Source organism: Zonotrichia leucophrys, chromosome 2 (genome assembly GCF_028769735.1).
Source record: "Zonotrichia leucophrys gambelii isolate GWCS_2022_RI chromosome 2, RI_Zleu_2.0, whole genome shotgun sequence".
Lineage (NCBI taxonomy): Eukaryota > Metazoa > Chordata > Aves > Passeriformes > Passerellidae > Zonotrichia > Zonotrichia leucophrys.
In genome coordinates, this window is record NC_088171.1 from 43,741,569 (window position 1) to 43,759,611 (window position 18,043).

The window sequence follows — 18,043 nt, forward strand, 5'->3', positions numbered from 1 at the left end:
TGACTTCAAAAAAATCAGTCACCTCCCTGCCTGGATCTTGACTGCTAGTGCACCAAATAAAACACATTTTCTGTGTTTTAGATGTAATTTCAGTATTTACTGTAAGCAGTAAAGAGTGCTTACAGTACACCTCTGACATCTCAAATCTGAACAATAAAATACCCTGGATAAAATTACTGTGGGATACCAGCAGTGCAGCTAATGGAGAGACATTTACTTTCCCAATGCTTGTGACAACCCTTTCAGTGGAAAAAATTTCCTTATATCTGATCTAAACCTCCCCTGGAGCAACTTGAAGCCCTTTCCTCTTCCCTGTAGCTTGTTACTGGGGGGGAAGAGGCCAATTCCCACCTGGCTACACACTCCTTTTGGAGGTTTTAGGGAGCAGTAAGGTCTCCCTGAGCCTCCTTTTCTCCAGGCTGAACACCCCCAGCTCCCTCAGCTGCTCCTTACCAAATTTGTGTTCTAGAAATCTTGATACATGAGGATGGGGGGCTGCTCATCAGCATAACTCTCCTCGTCTGCATGGTGGGAGTGTCAGCTCAGGGCTTGAACCTTTGCGTTTTCAGTGTTGAAACTGTGATTTCAGGCATGTCAGCTGTTTTTCATCTTGGACACAGTTTTCTAGTGATTGCTTGTTCAGGCCAAGCTGTGTTTGAGTCCTCTCTCTGCTGTGGTTGGAGTCCAGCCCTTCCCAGAGTGGTGGGGCTGCAGCTGGGAGCTGAGCAACCAGCAGGCTCTGCTGGGAATGTCAGGGAGGGAGAGGAGCAGGGGAAAACAAACATTGCTGTTGAATGTGACTGGAGACTTCTGCTGGTGTTGCTCCACTTGTGAATATCTAACTGGGTTAAAAAAGGAATGTTCCCAAAAGCTGAGGGTCTTCTAAACATCCTGTAAGAAAGATTGTGTGAGAAGCTGTAACACCTTTGTCATAATTTACACACTGTTTGTCATAAATTACAGTATTTGAAGACCTGCTGCTCTTTTCGGGAAAGGCTTTTAAGTAGGTTCACTGGAAGTAATTTTTTCTGTACCCTCACTTTCCTGACATGAGCTGATAGGAGAGATGATGGAGTTGCTGTTAATTGGAATGATAAGAAGTGGATCACTGTGTCTTGCTGCTCAACCTGTTTTTTATCCCCCTCTTGAAGGTCATGGAGGCGGAACAGACCAAAACGAGAAGTGAGCTGGTTCACAAGGAGACTGCAGCCAAATACAATGCTGCCATGGGAAGGATGAAACAACTGGAGAAGAAGCTGAAAAGAGCCATCAATAAATCCAAGTATGTTTTATGTTTGGAGAGGAGTTCAGTGGTGAAAACTCTTTGGGGGAAATACCTATTTGGGGGTTTTTGGACTTGTGGAAGTGTATTGCTCTTTGGGTTCCTCTCTGTGTGTAGCAGCCTCACAGCACAATTGGCACTGGCATTTGTCCTTGTTGTCCTTCTGAGTGCCTTTTGAAACACCTGACTTAATGGACTTTTGAAACACCTAATTGGGATAAAGAAACCTTTTCTGAGCAGCATCCTGGTCTTGTTCTAGTGCACTGAACTCCGTGGTGGTGTGTGATTTGAGGAACAGGCGCATGGGATCCACACTAGTGCTGTCTGCAGAGCTCTGTGGGGATGTTTCACAGCCTAGGATTGTTCACAGTTCTTATTTTTAGTTAGGAGAGCAACAAAGCAAGTGGCAGAAAGCTGAAAGGTGCTAGACTGCACGGGTGTAAGGTGCTGAACACGAGGCTTGTTTACTTCCTCCTGCTGCCATGGCAAAGCTGTGAGAGCTGTTCTTGGGGAAGGAAACACCCTTCAGAGGGCATAGCTAAGCAGCCTATGTCATTAATAATTGTGTCTGCATTTACTGTGCAGTTTGGCTCTGTTGCAGAGAAGTGAAACAGCTTTTTGCTCAGAACCTGTTGAAAATTTTGGCCCTGTTTACAACCAATTCTTAATCCTCTTTTTATTTCACAGTCTTTTTTTTTTTTTTCTAATATTTCCAGACTGTGGCTTGTCTAAACAATCTGCTTGCTGTATTTAGCTTTTAATCCCCTCCATCTAAAAATGACTTTTTGGTGAAATCGGTCAACTAAAAATCTATTTTGATTGGTGTTTGCTCAATTCAGGAAAGGATTAGCACTTCTCAAGCAAGATTCAAGCATGTTTGCTGAAACAGTGTAGTGGTGTGACTTCTAGAATGAGCTGCATGCTGTTTGTCTAGCACTGCACAGGGGCTGTGAAAACCATCATCAGATCCCTAAATGACAGATCCCTCTGGATAAGGGCAATAGCTGAGAACAGTTTGGGCTGCTGGGAGCTCCTTCCTTGCAATAAGATTTAAAATAAAGACCATGATTAAGTTGTCAGTGGGGTCCTACACAGCTTTTTATCATGGTGTGGAGCCTGGTTTCCCAGCTGCCTCTTGTGTGACGTGCCTCTGAGTTTTCATTTCTTTGCTGGATCCACCCTCAGAGGGGTGTCTTGTGTCAGTGTCCTCAGGCCAAGCTGGTTTCCACTTCTGTGGAAGGATCCCAGTGTCATCTTTTGTCTCACAGCAGGGCTGATTGCAGCATAAACCATCTAGGTAGGGTGTTTTGGAGATCCTTTAATAAAGGGTGTACAGAAATGCCTCTTCTGAGCTAGTACTGATGTGGAAGATGCCTGGTGGCACAAACACTTGTGGATGTCTTTGAAGTTATGCTACATGGGGATGTTGGAAAGGTCAGTTGTCTCCCAGCACTGCAATTTTCACATAAAGGAAAATTGCAGCTGAGATGAAAACATCAGTGCTGTCAAGTGGCTGCAGAAACTGGGAAGTGAGGCTGCTGAATTTGCAGCTGTTGGTATTGTAGGGTGTAGCTGGCCTCTAGCTGCTCTTCAGGGGGGATTTAACACCAGCATCCTGCTCTGACCCCTTCCCTGCAAGATGTGGCAGCACTGGCTGTAACACTTTGGCCTTTCTGGCCTTTATTTCATCTTCTCTTTTTACTTGTGGACAGACACACTGAATGAGCTGCACTCTTTTGGGCAGAAAATGATTTACATTTGCTGCTTGCTTCAGTTGAGATTAAGATGCTTAAAGCATTACTGTTTTGAAAGCAAGACTGGAGCATCCTGGAGGAAAGTAATTTAGATGATTTGCTGGGTAAAGTTGATGAGCAAAGGATTATTGGATATTTTTTTTGGTTTTGCTTTTAATTTAGTTTTTGGGTGCTTACTTGCTTGTGATCTATGAATGTGCATGCGGCTGCATGTTCTTAACACTTACCAGATCTTCTGGCTCAGTGCCCCTGAGCTGTGGATAATGAACTTGCCTGTGTTAGCTGGTTTTTGGAAGTCACTTTCTGCTCTGGTGACTTGGGCAAAGTGCCTTTCACTCATCCTGTCACTGACTAGAAAAGCACTTTGTGTGTGCAGTGTCCTGGGCTCAGCTGTAGGACAGCAGAGAGCAGCTCCCTGCCCTGCTGAGTTACAGACCCAATGGCTGCAGGGCCATGGATGTCAGGGAATGAAGGGACCCTGGGACATGGGAGTGTCCCTGGCAGTGCCCTGGTTCCTGCTGGCACCAGGTGCCCAGCTGTGTGTGAGCCAGGAGTGAGCAGGAGTGCTCATGTGAGCTCCTGCACACCAGGCTCGTGCTCTCCTTGTGCTGCTGGCCTGGGGTTCCCTCACGTGTTGCAGTGAGACATTCCTGCTCCTGTGTGCACAGGGATGTGTTTGTGTGCACACACACATGGGCATGTGTGGATTGCTTTTTCACACCATGCAAACACTTGTGCTTGTCACTGATAGAGAGGGGACTTTTCCCAAGGCTTGTGGAAGCTGGTGGGAGGTTAGGAAGTGAGCCTGGGTGTTCCCTCCCAGCTGGCACCAGGGTAAGGAAGGTTGAGATCAGGTCATTTAAAGTGAGTGGGTTTCACTGCTTTCCCTGTGCATGTTTCCCTGCAACAACACTCTGTCAGTATCTGTGTGCTACCATTGCTTTGAGGTAGGGCTGTAGGAGTCCTTTATCTGTTGGAGCCAAATTCTCAGCTGCAGTGTTTCATTTGGCCTGGCAGTGCATCTGTGTAGCCTTTGGCAGGGTGATGTCCCACTAAGGGAAGGCTGAAGTGCATTTTGGCTGGATTGAAGCATTGAGACTTGGCTGTGTGCTCCTGGTGATGGTGGGAGGGTGCTTAAAAATATCAGAGCTGGAAATCACCTACTCTAATGGAAACACAACTCAGTTATTTTTTCTGTGACCGTGTAGTGAATTCAACCCTTCAAAGAATATAGGATCAGAAAGCCACAGTTTCACACTCCTGAATTCTAGTGCACAGTCCAAAATGCAGCTGCAGTAGGGCTTAGAGCTCAGAAGAGCCTTGCTGTCAGGGTAGAAACACAACAGGGGTAGTTCACATTTCCACTTTCATGTAAAGCCATATCTGATTGTTTATCTCTCCCCTACTTTCCAGGAGAGCTTCTGAGAGGGGAGGAGGGTAGTGAGCCCTGCTAAATAACAGGGCTATTATTTTTTTTCCCTGCTCAGAGTTGTATCAGACAATATTGGCTTGTGGGCTTCAAAACTTTGAGGGTGGAAAGTGGTTTCTAGGCTTTGCATTGCCCCTCTTGTACCCTTGTGCTCTTGCAATCTTATAAGCAAGTTTAGGGAGGGGCCTGGTGGGCCACTGTTGGGAGGTGCTGTGCCCTTGTGTGGGGTGCTCTGACCTCCCTTCACACCCTCTCCTTCACTGGAAAACCCAAGAACTGCCTCTCCACCCCCCACACCTGAGCACAGAGAAGGTTCAGCTTCTGTAGGAATTCACATGTGCCATGGGCTCAGAAAGTAGCTGGGTAGAGAGAAGGATGCCTGTGCCTGAAGTTGGATGTTACGTGTAAATATCTTGCAGATTCTAGGCCTGGAGGAATTATGCTGTCAACTCCAAAAACTGGAATTTTGCAATTTGTATTTAGGTCAAAGGACCCATGAGGAATAGATGCATTAGGAAGTAAGAGAGAGACACTGAGAGCGTGTGTAGGTGTTCCATCATCTGGATGTGGTCTCCTGGGATTGCAGTGATACACAACATAGCTGTGTTAATGCTACAAAGAGAGCAACTCCCACGCCAGTACATGGCATTCAGTCCCAGTGATTGTAAACAACTCTTCTTTGTTTTTCCACAGACCTTATTTTGAACTGAAGGCGAAGTACTATGTTCAGCTAGAGGTACGTATGTAATTCACATCCATCTGAAACTCTTTACTGCTTACAGTAAATACTGAAATTACATCTCAAGTGCTCTGACAACTGTGTTGTATTTCTATACAAAACCAATTCAAAACCTCTTGAGCAATTTGCTAAGCACATTTTAAAGATAAAAGACTAAGAGAGTCTTTGTTTCCTTGTGTGAAATAAGAGTGTTTGAACTCTGTCAGAACCAAAAGAGTACAGTTTGACTATCTTTGCTTCTTGTAGTTTAATGTGTCTGGGATTTATTTGTTTGTTGTGGGTTTCATTTTTTTCCCCCCTATGTTTTATGCTTCAGACCGTTTAACTGTACTTGGGGTACTCTTTTATGTTCACTGGCTGGATCAATTAACAGAATAAGTAACCTGCTTGCAGTGCTCCAATACCGTGCAGATGTGAATTTCTGATTTGGGGTTTGGCATGAGAGGGATTTGGGGTTTGGCTGGATAGGCTTCCAGGGCTTTTTGGCATCTCTGCAGTGCATTCTGCGTGGGGCAGCAATGTCTGGCCAGTGCTTGGGCACAGCACATGGTGGCCCTGGGCCAGGCATGGCAGTGCTGTGTGGGATGCTAATCCCTGCTGGTACAGCCACTCTTGGAGCTGCTAGGGATGGGATGGGATGGGAGGGCAGGGCAGCCCGACAAATTCAATTACAGGAGTCACTCTCTTTCTACTTGAGTGACTTTTGCTGCATGTGGCCCCTAAAATGGGGAGCCTGGCTCCTCACAGTTGCAGGATAGTGGCCAGTGCTGTTGTTGTGTGGGATGGGCACAGAGTTTGAGTGGAGCACATTGCCTTGGACTGCTGGCCATGGGTGCAGGAAGGCTCCAGTGGGGTGCGGGGTCAGTTGGATCCTGGCTAGAAAAGGATTCCCATTCCTTGTCTGGGGTGCAAGGCATATCCCACAAAGGTTTTGTGAGCCCTTTCCTGCCTGAGATTCAGCAGCATTTTGTAAGCCTCAGAGACTCTGGTGTGCACCTTTTTCCTTGCCAGGTTCCAGGCTCGGGTGCTCTCTCCTCCTCTGCCTTGCCTGCCTGCAGCTGCTGCTGCATCAAGCTGAGCCCTTGCCTGCCCTAGGCTGGCTGCCAGGCAATAATCCCTGCTGCCTAGAAGCATCTTTTGAGAAATTCCCCTTTTTCCACGGGCATGGTGCACTGTTTGAGGGCCTGTTGCTTCTCCATGGCAGCTGCTCAGTGCCTTCCTGAAGCAAGGTGATTGTGTAAACCGTAAGAAAAAAGCACAGATGGTTTTTTTGTGCATTAAAAGCAAGCATTGAGAGAACTACAGACACACAAGCAGTGTTTCCCCTTTGGGAAGTAGGATGCACAACAACACTTCTGCCCTTGCTGTAGGGTGGTGTTTGTGCCTGGGGACACAGGAACTGCTGTGTTACAGCTGTCAGGGTTTGAGGTTTGCTGCTTTCTGCTGTGCAGGTTGAGTGAGCAAAGTGATGAGTTTGATGCTCAGCAGAGAGTGAGGCTCAGCCCCCTCAGGGGTGGCCTCCAGCCCTGCTGTGCCCTGCAGACTGGGAGCTGGCTCTGGGATAAGCAGTGACATGGCTGAGAGCTGCATTCCTGTTAAGGAGAGATCCTGCATGCTCCCATGTTAATGGGACCCCTGCTCTGTGCCTAGTCAGGGGCCGTGACCACACTCCAGAGGCAGTTCCAGCCCCTGGCTCCCATGGTTTGATTTCCTTTTGTCTCCTTCACCAGTGGCACTGCTTGGGCCAGGGTGCTTCTGAGTTCTGAGCTCTGCCATCCCCTAGATACCAGCCCAGTTTGTGCTTGCCTGGACATGTAACAGGGAGCTGTGTGCTGTGCCTCGTTTGTGGTGAAGGTCCATCTAATCCCTGTCTCCCTTGTTAGCAACTGAAGAAAACAGTGGATGACCTGCAGGCCAAACTGGCCCTGGCAAAGGGAGAGTACAAGACTGCCTTGAAAAATCTGGAGATGATCTCAGATGAGATCCATGAGAGGAGAAGGTCCACCGCCATGGGGCCCCGAGGGTGCGGCGTGGGTGCCGAGGGCAGCAACGCCTCCGTGGAGGACCTGGCAGCGAGTAAGCCGGAGCCAGACACCGTCTCCAGTGAGTACAGAGCACTCTGTGCTGGGAACATCCCATGGGCATTGTAGGAAATGCTGATGGTAGGGCTGCTCTGTGTGTTCTGCAGTTTTGAAATGTGCTGGCTGCTGTGGGACTGTGGCTGTGATGCTTCTTGTTATTGCAGGAGTTGATTACATTCCTTAATAGGCAGTTTTCAAGGGAAAGGGTAATGAGTTAAAGTGCACCAGCCATTCCCTCAACACCTCTGTAGTTTTTTGCACAGTGCTGTATGAAAGGAGCAAAATGAACACACTCCAAAGCTTGTGTCTAATTCTACACCAGTGGTGCTGCTGGCAGTGACTCTCCTGGGGTGGTTGCAGGCTGTGGCAGATCATTCAGGCAGTCTGGGAACAGACTTTCTGGATCAGGGGCTTCTTCCAGTGCTGGGCCTGTGGCACAGGGAGCTGAAGTTGTGGCTACAGTAGTAGAGAGGAGTGTGATGCTTACAGGGAAGAATGTAAGGATAAGCTCCTTTGTGCTGCAGAGTCTTTTGCCAAGGTGTGATTTCAGCAGAGCGTGTGTGCTGTGAGCTAGGGAAGAGAAGAAGCAGCAATATGCTGCTGCAGTGTGCTGAGGGGCTCTGTAGGAGAAATGTGGGACAGCAACAACTTCCAGGGAAGCTCCAAACAAGCAAGGTAACCTCTGCTCTCTGCGGGACAAGGTCCCCATGTGCCACTAAGGTCTGTTGTATGGTGAGTTTGCATTTGTTCTGGCTCTGGGTGAAAGTGGATAGATGGACATTACATGTGGCCTACTTTTGCCTCCTTCCTGGACACTTTTCCCCCTTCTTGATGCAGAAAGTCTTTTTCTTGCTGCCCAGTCCCACAAATTCCAGTTTAATTTGTATTTCAGCTTCGTTTCTACAGGGGAAAGTCTAGGTCAGGATTGCAGGAGTTGATGATTGCACAACCCTGGTGCCCAAAGGCAGAAGATACAATTTCCCCATAGACACCAGTGTGTGCTGGCACTGAGGCCTTGTAGGTCCATGGTACAGCCTTGGGAGCTGGGAAGCAGGCCTGGGCTGGCCTCCACCCTGTGCAATGGCAGGAATTTCTGCACAATGTGTTGGAGCTCTCACTCAGTGCTGTGCAGCTGGGACCTGAGTTGCAGCAGCAAGGGAGGGCTGTGTCTGGACAGCTGGTGCAGCCAGGTTTCAGTATGGCTGCTTATCTTCTGCCACCCTTAATTCCTGAGGTGGACCCTTTCCAGCCTAGGCAGGAATTGCCTCTTTTGGATACCCACAAGTCTCCCTCCTCATGCAGAAGGTCTCCTGAAAGCCTTAGGTGTAACTGAGATTTAGGGTGTTTTGTGCTGAAGGAGTTCAGGGATCTGGGATATAGGGGCAGAAAGAGCCAGGCAAGTTAACATTAACATTACTTGCTGCCTCCCCTGGCTGCAGGCAAGGACCAGCATCGTGGGCTCATCCCTCTCTTTGAATGCACAGTCTGACATGAGTGGAAGGACATCAGATTGTCTGGTGCCAGCACAGAACTGGGTTATGACAGGGCAGGACTAGCAGACTGGATTAAATAACAAAATAGCCTGGATTAAGTTCTCATTGTAATGTGGGGGGAGCTTTCCACCAAGGTCCTTTTGTATTTTGATTTCTGTCTGCTGGAGTTGGATAACACCTTGGTCATCAGCAAGAGTTTCTTGGCCCTTGCAGATGCTCCTGTGCATTACAGTGAATTTAAACAGTGAAAAGCAAGCTACAGTTTAGCTGTGCCATGTGGAGACTGCCTGATGTCAGTGCTCCTTGCCAAGCAGAGGACTCTAATTGGAAACACCTTTTTTGCCAAACCTTTTATTGCTTTCTCCCCACAAAGTTATCTGTACTGCTCACCATATATTGATGAAACACAGCAAGTGAGAAGAAAGGCCCCGCTGCAGTCTTAGATTTGACTTCATTAAAAACAAAACAACAAAATCCAAACAACAGGAAAAGCTGTCTCTGAGTATGAAATGCCCTTGAGAGGACTCAGGAAGGTGGACAATGTTGTTATCCATTTCATGTTTGAAGCCTTTGGGGTGAATTTTGCAACGTGTAAGTGCAGTTCTGCAATCTGGAAGTCCAGCAGAAAGAGGGTGAACATCTCTGCCATAAAAATGCCAGGAACAGCCTCTGCTGGCACCTTTGTGTCCGAGTGGTGCCTGTGAGCCCCAGGCTGCCAAGGTGACAGGAGAACTTCTTTGAAGCTTCTCCTTTGAGCCATTTTGTTAATGCCTCTGCTTTGCTCCTGCTGCTCTTCCAAGGCGATTCTGAGCCTGGCTAACAATGGCAGGAGTCACCAGGAGGAGGAATTGGAGATAACCTCAGGTCACTGTGGATGTCTTGCTGTGTCTGAGACTTCTTCAGGCCAGTGGGATTCCAGCACACTCTTGTGTGATGTAGAGGCTGATGTGTGTAGAGAACCTTCTGATCCCAGTGGGACTGCTTGTGTGCAGAAGTCTTTGGTCCCCAACCTGCAATGAGCCTCTGAAATGTGTTGAATTTCAGCAGAATCTACACCCTTGTGTTACAAAAAATGGAGCTTTCTTTAATGGGTTTCTCCTCTGGCTGTTCATAAGGACCCTGCAGCTTAACCCAGACAGACAGTTTGGAGCGGGTTTGCTTTAATTAGAATTCAGATCTGAGCAAACACAAGCCGGGAAAAGAATGTTTTGTTTTGTTTTGTTTTATTTTGGTGTTGTTTGGTGATCCTCATTCAAAAAGAAATCTTGGGACCTGTGTCTTTCTGATTAGCACCTTAAATAACCAGGAGGCTGCACAGGGATCAAGATAGTGCTGGAGAGGCAGACACAGGGAATTAGGCTCTAACCTAAGTTGTCTACTGAAAACCACAAATGAACAAGGCCAGCAGGGCTGGTAAAAATCCAAGAGCTCCTTGGCATGAGGAGCAGTAGCTAGTGCAGAGCTGGCCTTGCATGGCCTGGCTGGCAGGTGTGCTGCTGCCCAGGGAGAACCAGGCCAAGGCTTTGCACAGGGGACAGAAAACCAGAGGGGGCAGCCCATGGGTTAGCAGTGTGTCTGCGTATGGAGGATGCAAACCTGAAATTTGCCTTTGCCTGGGAAGGTGCAGGAGGGGAGGCTGAATTACTGACTGGAATATTCTTTGAACGTTGCAGTGGCTTCAGAAGTGTTTGAGGATGACAACGGCAGCAGCTTTGTGTCCGAAGAAGATTCAGAAACTCAGTCAGTGTCCAGCTTCAGCTCTGGTCCTACGAGTCCCTGTGAGGTGCCCACTCAGTTTCCTCCTGCCACACGGCCTGGGAGCCTGGACCTGCCCAGCCCCGTCTCCCTCTCCGAGTTTGGGATGATCTTCCCTGTCCTGGGCCCCCGCAGTGAATGCAGTGGCGCCTCCTCCCCCGAGTGTGAAGCTGAGAGAGGTATGCACAGCTGGGTACACCCTGGGCCAGTGCTCTTCAGCCTCATAAAGGGAGCAGGAAAACCTTCCCAGCTCCCCTAGGCATATGCCAGGGAATGCTCAGAGCTGCTGGCTGCTTCTGTGGGGAAGGCAATTGTGGAAGGCCCTGTGTCTCAGAGTTACCCTGTGTCTCAGAGTTAACAGTGATTTCTATAATGTATCAATTCTGTTCTCCTGGCTGGGAACCTTCCCCAGTTCTGCCCTAGTGCAGGGGTTTGAGATTTCTCACTAAATAAGTGATCGGTGGGATTCTCATGGTACATTTATTTGGAGGAAAATCTGAGTTCATTTATTTAAGTTACTGTCCTGCTTTTTGAAAATCTTGCTTTCCAGGGGAAAAAAAAGCAAGGCAAAATCCCCACAAAAAATAACATGCCAGAAGGAGCTCATTGCAGGCTCTGGCAGCCCTGGCTGACTAATTCAGACTAGAGGATTACCACTGTCCTTGTCTGCTCCATTTTAAGGCTGTTCTCACTAATTTGCTGATGCAGTGCACAAGATGAGCACGGCTTGGAAGGCAAACTTGGTTTTATTACAGCATCTTGCTCCTGCTCCTGTAATTTCTGTGTGCTTTGGCCAAGGAAGCTGCAGAGGCACCTGCTTGAAGCTTAACTTGCAGAATGAAATCCGGGTTTAACGTGCAGTTTAATCCTTTCTTTGCAGGGGATAGGGCAGAAGGGGCTGAGAACAAGACAAGCGACAGAGCGAACAAGAACAGGAGCAGCACCAGGAGCAGCTCCACGGAGGGGCTGGCTCTGGATAACCGAATGAAGCAGCTCTCCCTGCAGTGCATGAAAATCAAGGAGGGAATTTGTGCAGGCAGGAAAGCTGCCCAGATTGGCTGAGGCCTTCTCGTGCCCCATCCTGAATAATGGGAGTCTAAATATTTATACATGAACTTCTAAGTGTTTGAAGAACGTTGTGCCAATAATAAATGCCAAATCTTAAGCGTTTACTCTGAGAATTTAAAAATGCACTAAGGAGTTTAATTGATGTGGAGGGCTGAAGTTTTTATTCAGTGAATCCTTTGTAGGCCGGACGAGTTATCAAATGTTTAAGCTGTGCTCATATTTCACAGACTTTGTAAATTGTTTTGTAGCAGCCTGGCTGAAGCAATAACTAGTAATGTTCCCGTGTAAATTCATGCCAGTCAGGGGTCTGAAATTCAAGCCAGACTTTTGCAGAGAGTGGTTTGGCTTCGGTTTTGTAGAATGAAATGCTCTTTAGATACAACCAGTCTCTTGAGTACAAGTGGCATAATCTTTAAACATCTGTATTGGTCTTTATTATGCTGAAATTGTAGAAATATTTTGTATACAGGAAAGCTGTTGCATGTGGGGGGTCTGAAAGCCTTCACTCTTCCCTTGGTGCTCACAGAAAATAAAATGAGTCATGCCTCTAAAAGCCTATAAAACAGATGGATGACAGGAAGGGGATGGTAATGCCCAGCAGTGGGAGGCCCTTTCTAGACACCTTCCTGAGTCTGGCTTGGACTCTGCAGGTGATTCCAGTGACCAAAAAGAGTTGATTGGCCCCTTGCCCTTCTGCTTCCCTGAGAAGTGAAGAATTATTTTTCAGCACTTTAAGTGTTTTTTGGTTTTGTTTTTTTTCCCCTCAAAAACGGGAGTCATAGATGTTTTCAGGATGATTATGATAAGGGGTTTGCCCTTGAAATATGCATGAAGAAAAGGAATTGCCAGTGTAGATTGACAATGTGTTCTTAAGCTTCTCTGTAGGTTGTACTGTGTGGGGGTTTATAACTGTCAAAGGGACTTGGGATTTTAGTATGCCCTAGACAAAGTGTTCAATAAAACTAGAAAGGGCATGGGGCATGTTTTGCCAGCAGCTGTTAGGCAGTAGTAGTGTCTGATAATTATGCTAATAAGTGGTAGTAAAAATCCTAGGACTCTTCAGTTTTGGTGACTAAGCATTTCTGAAAGCACCATTTTCTCTAAAATGTCAGTTTATATTGTTGATTTGATGGGAATCTTAGTATTGCCCAAAGTATTTTCTATTCTGTTTTTGCAGTCCTGTTGTATTTCATCCCTGCCACAGCTTGTGTATCTATTCTCAAAGTTAATGTAAAATTCTTCACACTACAGTAAACATTTTTGTTTTCCACATTTTGAGTCTCTGCAAGTGACGTTTATCTCAAATGCTGGGAACCAATCTTCTCCCACAGCAAGTTTAGTCTCCAAATATCCACTTCCAGCTGAAGACTGCAGGCTGAGATCACACTGGTGTTAGAATCCATTGAGGTATGTGGGCAAGTGGTGCCTTTTTCCAGCCTCCCAAATCCCTGCATACGTGGCTCACATTTTATTCTGAACTGTGCCACAAGACCAGAGCTGCAGTCAGGCTCTCCAAAACCTCCTTAGTGCAGGAGGAGGGAGGTATTCTGTTACATAAGACCTCTGTACTTAATGCTGCTGAAATTGGCTGTAAAGCCGTGCAGAATTGGAGGCAAGGAATCCTGTTTTCATAGAAAAATAGATTCCTCACATTATTGCTGTTAAGCTGTAACTGTGTTAGACATTTATATGTTTACATCTTCTGAAGACCTTAAGGCTGAAATCTTTCACTGCCAGCAGTTCCAAGCACAAAAAATGCTTAGGAAAGAAGTCTGGTTCCAACTTCTGATGTGATCATTACTTAGTAAAAAGCTGGGATAGACAGTATTAAATATGAAAAGCAGTACAGGAGTGCCACATTGTATTAAGTGTTTTTACTTAAACTGTCATAGCTGAGCTGTTGTCTGTGCTCCATTCAGTTAGAAAACTAGCAGAGGTTGTTGTGGTTGAATCTCACTTTTGCAGACCTCCCAGTCAACACCTGTTACATTTTCCTGGGTTCTTTGAATGGTTGTTTTGATGATTTTTTTTTAAATTTTATTTTTTAACCTCTCTTGTTATCAAATTTCTCCTTGTCTTGCTAGTTGGGACTGGAAACCCAAGCTTCCCACACTTGGGCACAATGAATTAATTTTGTGTATGTGCTGCCTTGCCTATGTCCTGATTGGGTTCAGCTCCCAGCTGGGTAAAACCATTGATCTGGAAGTTTGAAAGAGTGTGGAACCCCCTCTGCCCTTCTGTTCTACCACCCTGCTGCAAGAGTTGGTGAAAGATCATGGTGCAGCCTTCCTCCTTGGCGAGCCCCAGACTTGGCAGGTAAATCTCCCTTCAAAGGTGCAAGCAAACAGGCACAACTGTGTGTCTAATAAATTAATGGAAAACTCATTTTATTTTAAACTTCATAAAAGCCACAATTATAAATATGACAGACTTAAATGAACATACATTGCTATGGAGTACAAGCAAATGAACAAGCTTTCTCCAGTTACTTTTTACTTAAGCTCTTCATGGATTCTGAAGGGTAACATGATGGTAGCTGCCTTCATGGGTATAAAAATAAGCCTCTGGTGTATCAAAGTATACATGATTGCTTCATCTGCCCTGATGTGAGAATGTATAAAGCAAATGTTAACCTAGGAGTTCTACTTCTCTTTGGTATTATCAAACAATTTCAGTGTCCTTTTAGATGAAGCAATGAAAACCTCTACTGTAAGTACACACAAACTTAACTCTAAATAGGTGGCTGTTCAAAGGCTGCAGAGACTGTGTGGTTAAATGCATAATTACTGTACAAAATAGTTACATGAAGCTTGCAGCAGGAGACCAGGACTGAGCTCAGACTCACCGTGTGGGGCAGTTGGGATGGAAGCTGTCGATACCATTCATCCATGGTCTGTGTCTCACTGAATCTTTGGGAACTGAGGGATTGGATCAACCAAGGGCTAACCTGTGCTTCCTAACGAAACAAACAGAACCAACTATGTTCTCTGTCATATGGCTCAAAAAATGCTAAATAGTCCAGGGGAAAGTAAAGCTTAACTTAGTGGCCTGAGGTCATGTTAAAATTTAAGGATCAGTTCGCTTTGCAATAATTTTTCCAGACTTACTTGTGAAAAATACATAAAAGTATATATTTGACAGAAAACACTAAAGCAAATCCTAAATGCTTACATCAATGTTTTTTCTTAAGAAAAAAGGGCAAGAAAATTTTATTGTAAAATTAATTTGCCATAACCAGAATCCCTAGGCTGCAGTTTATATGGGTATTTTGTAGTACCTCTTAAATATTTCACCTGAGTGTTCTGTCCTATATCTGAAGGGAGATGCACAGTGATGGCATTCTAGTACCCTATGCAGGTGCAATATTTGAATAGACTTTGCTTTATATAGATAAGATTGACACTAAACTTAAGTCCTGTGCATTAATGGGGACGAGCCCAATCCACTCACTGTTCCAGATGTGTAAGAAATATTGGCATATCCTGGTGGGACAGGATCCTTTGGCCTTAATGTCTTTGCCTGGCATTAGGAAAGTGTGTACATTTCTTACTTTTCAGTTCAGTTTAAGTTCTGCACAGTATGGAAGCTGAGCCTTATGCTCTCATTTCATGCAGCATAAGCTTTGGCACTAACTTGTGCTCAGGGGGAAAGAGAAAGAAAAACTCCTTCCTGCCGGATAGAAACCAACTACTGAAGAACAACAACAGATTTTCCTGTAGGCAAGTCTACCAGCTTGATCTCAAACAGCAGAGAATGTGCAAGAACTTGGTGCTGAAAGCTGGCACTTCTGGCATCTGCCTTTCATACTGCCAAAAAGATGCTCAGCTGAGACTTCCTCACTACCTCCAGCTCTAGAGGTGATGGGATACATGGAGGATTCCACTGCTACTCTGGTTTAGCCTCAGCTAAAAACTTAGAAACCTGTAGGGAAAATGGGAGTTGAATGAAACTTTCATATTCTAGGGGTGGAGCAGTCCTTGGCACATACTCCATAACCACAAAGAACTTAATCTGCTTTATTCTTAGCTTGCACCCATGCTGCTCCTTCTGTAGATTTATTGCAATAACCATCAGAAACTTCCCTGCAAAAGAAGGTAAGTCACTCTGTGACAAACTTGTCACGAATTCCCCAGCCCAGATGGCCTCTGAGAGAACTGCAGTCAGCAAGGCAAGTGTTCTCCAAGGCAGGAGCTATCCCTGCCCTTTCAGTGCCAGACACTTGTGAAGCAGCTGTTCTGATGAAGGAAATGAAACAAAAGGTTCTTTTCCTTTCTGGAGAGGACTAATAGCAGATTTCTGTGGGAATAATTTTAGCCCACAGCTATTTCTGGTGCTGCTGTAGAATATGTGTTCAGTTTCCCAATGGCCAAGTGACACCTGTAACCTAAAGCAAGATTTAAATTCTACCTTTTTGCTTGGAAAACTGCCAAACCAGTGTGAATGGCAGCAAAATTCCCATGGCTGTTTTTAAAAATACCCTCTCTCCCCATTGTGAAATATTGTAAATTTTGTAAAAGTGACAAAATTTAATCCATTTCAGGATCTGTGAGGCAGTTGGTATTAAATAAAAACTTCTCATCTTGAATCCTCTTCAGATAAAATGTATACAGATCTAGAGGAAGAACATGTGGTGGGGAGTCTTCTAAAAAAATAACTTGTTCTGCATTAATCCCACCTCCACTATTTTCTTCAGAACTCTGACCCTGCTTCTTTTGATGACACTGGCCCTGTGCTCAATTCCTTCACTGGTTTCAACTTAAAAGGGAAAAAGTATCTTTTCAAAGACGTCTTGCATAATGGAATCAGCAAGTGCATTCCTTGGAGCTGTGGTGTATTGGGAGAAAGGTTTAAATGATCCTTCCCTACAGGACACCTACTTACAAAAGTGATGAAAATAAAATATTTGCTGAGTTGCTGATGGTGCACCAGCGACTGAGAGTACCCTCAGCAGATACAGTGAATCTTACAGGGGATCTTCAGATGAAAACCTTTCACAGCTGCTCAGGGAAGGCTGTGCTGCACTGCCTGGTCACTATGCTGGACAACCTCCTCTCCTTCCTGCTCATCAGGATCAACCTAGCTCTGGCAGATGGCAGGAAGAAAGCCACAGAACCTCCTGCTGTATTATGCACTAAAGTCATACAGATATGAAATAGCAGCTCTCAAGGTACACATAACATGAGCAAAGCAATTGCTTTGCTTTTAGAAATAGCTAAAGCTGGAACCTTCCTTTTCCTGTACTCCTATATCCATATTCCAGAGAAGATGACACATGGAATACTGCTGGCTCAGCAGTAGTACATTTACATTTAGATGGGAGAACCACTTCAGTGCTGAAAACATGGATAGCAGCACAAATATGTAATAAAAGCTATTTGGTCCTGAGACTGAATAAGCAGAATACACAAGAATATTTTTTTCTTATATGTTTACTTTTAAGAATAGAATCTTTAGCCCATATACCCTGTATGTGGGGAGGAGGGAATTTCAATATTAGTTTTTCTTGTAGCTCACTAGACTTTGATTCAAAGTGTGGAAAAACTGCAATAAATTGAGTTCTTCTTCTGCTGGTTCATTTGAATATATGCATTTTAGCCTATTCCCAAGCCTGTTGAACAGTGCTCACTCCTGGACCATAGCAGCAAATCCACAGCTAACTGCTGGCCACAATTACCTGGCAATCTGTCATTCCATGCTTTTGGCTGTAACTCAGGATGTAATTCTCTTTTGTGCAGGTGTAATAAGGGTTCTTCACCTGTTCTCAGGCTGTAGGACAGGTCAAAACCATCTCCTTAAACAGCACTGCACAGTTCTGTTTCCTCACTGCAGCTGTGACACCTTAAGAGGAGTAGTACTGTTAAAATCTAAGAAAAAAGGCCCCTCTTGTTGAGGCAGGAATGTGGTGGGGATAATGTTGTAAACTCCAGCAAAAGTGTTCTCCACCTCCAAGTAGCAAAATCCACACCTATGATAAAGAAAACTACCTGTTAGAAATGAGATCTAAAGTATGTTTCAAACCTCTATACAGACTTCTTTAAGTGTTACCTGTAGTCACCACTGCTTTTTTTCTGAAAGCCATAGGAACCAGGATCTCCCACTGTTGAGACGGTGACCAGTTCAAAACCAACGCTGTATTGCCTGCAAGTGACATGGCAGACTTGCTTTAGGTGCTTGGCTCATCAGGATTATCATGAAGAGGACTAGTTATTAAAAACTATACAGGATAACTGAAAGACAACTAGAAGTTTTGCCACATTTGTGGAAAAATGTAAAGTCAAATTGATGATGATATGAATGTAGTATTTGGAGGAAGACAGAACTCAGTTCAGGTTTAGAACTGGACTGCAGGGAAAATGCCTGCTAGAAGCCTGCCTTCAGCAGAATTCAAGCAGTTAAGCTTGTGACACACTCCTGTGCCACATGGCACAGATCCTGGGGTGTG

At 45.5% G+C, this 18,043-nt stretch overlaps 2 protein-coding genes across 4 annotated transcripts in view; one reads left to right on the plus strand and one right to left on the minus strand.

The window, feature by feature from the left end:
* The window catches only part of SH3BP5 (SH3 domain binding protein 5), a 50,903-nt gene extending 38,030 nt beyond the window's left edge, over nt 1-12,873 (plus strand). Inside the window, exons 5-9 of the mRNA XM_064704762.1 lie at nt 1,152-1,282; nt 5,159-5,201; nt 7,088-7,307; nt 10,452-10,712; nt 11,414-12,873. Coding sequence (XP_064560832.1) covers nt 1,152-1,282; nt 5,159-5,201; nt 7,088-7,307; nt 10,452-10,712; nt 11,414-11,595 — 837 coding nt within the window. The 3' untranslated portion in view covers nt 11,596-12,873. The remainder of the gene's footprint in view (nt 1-1,151; nt 1,283-5,158; nt 5,202-7,087; nt 7,308-10,451; nt 10,713-11,413) is intronic.
* Nucleotides 12,874-13,967: 1,094 nt separating this feature from the next.
* CAPN7 (calpain 7) overlaps nt 13,968-18,043 on the minus strand; it is a 32,377-nt gene continuing 28,301 nt past the window's right edge. For all 3 annotated transcript variants that reach the window (XM_064704761.1, XM_064704759.1, XM_064704760.1), the window contains 2 exons: nt 17,647-17,739; nt 13,968-17,566 (listed from right to left, as the gene is read on the minus strand). In XM_064704761.1, coding sequence (XP_064560831.1) covers nt 17,422-17,566; nt 17,647-17,739 — 238 coding nt within the window. In that variant the 3' untranslated portion in view covers nt 13,968-17,421. The remainder of the gene's footprint in view (nt 17,567-17,646; nt 17,740-18,043) is intronic.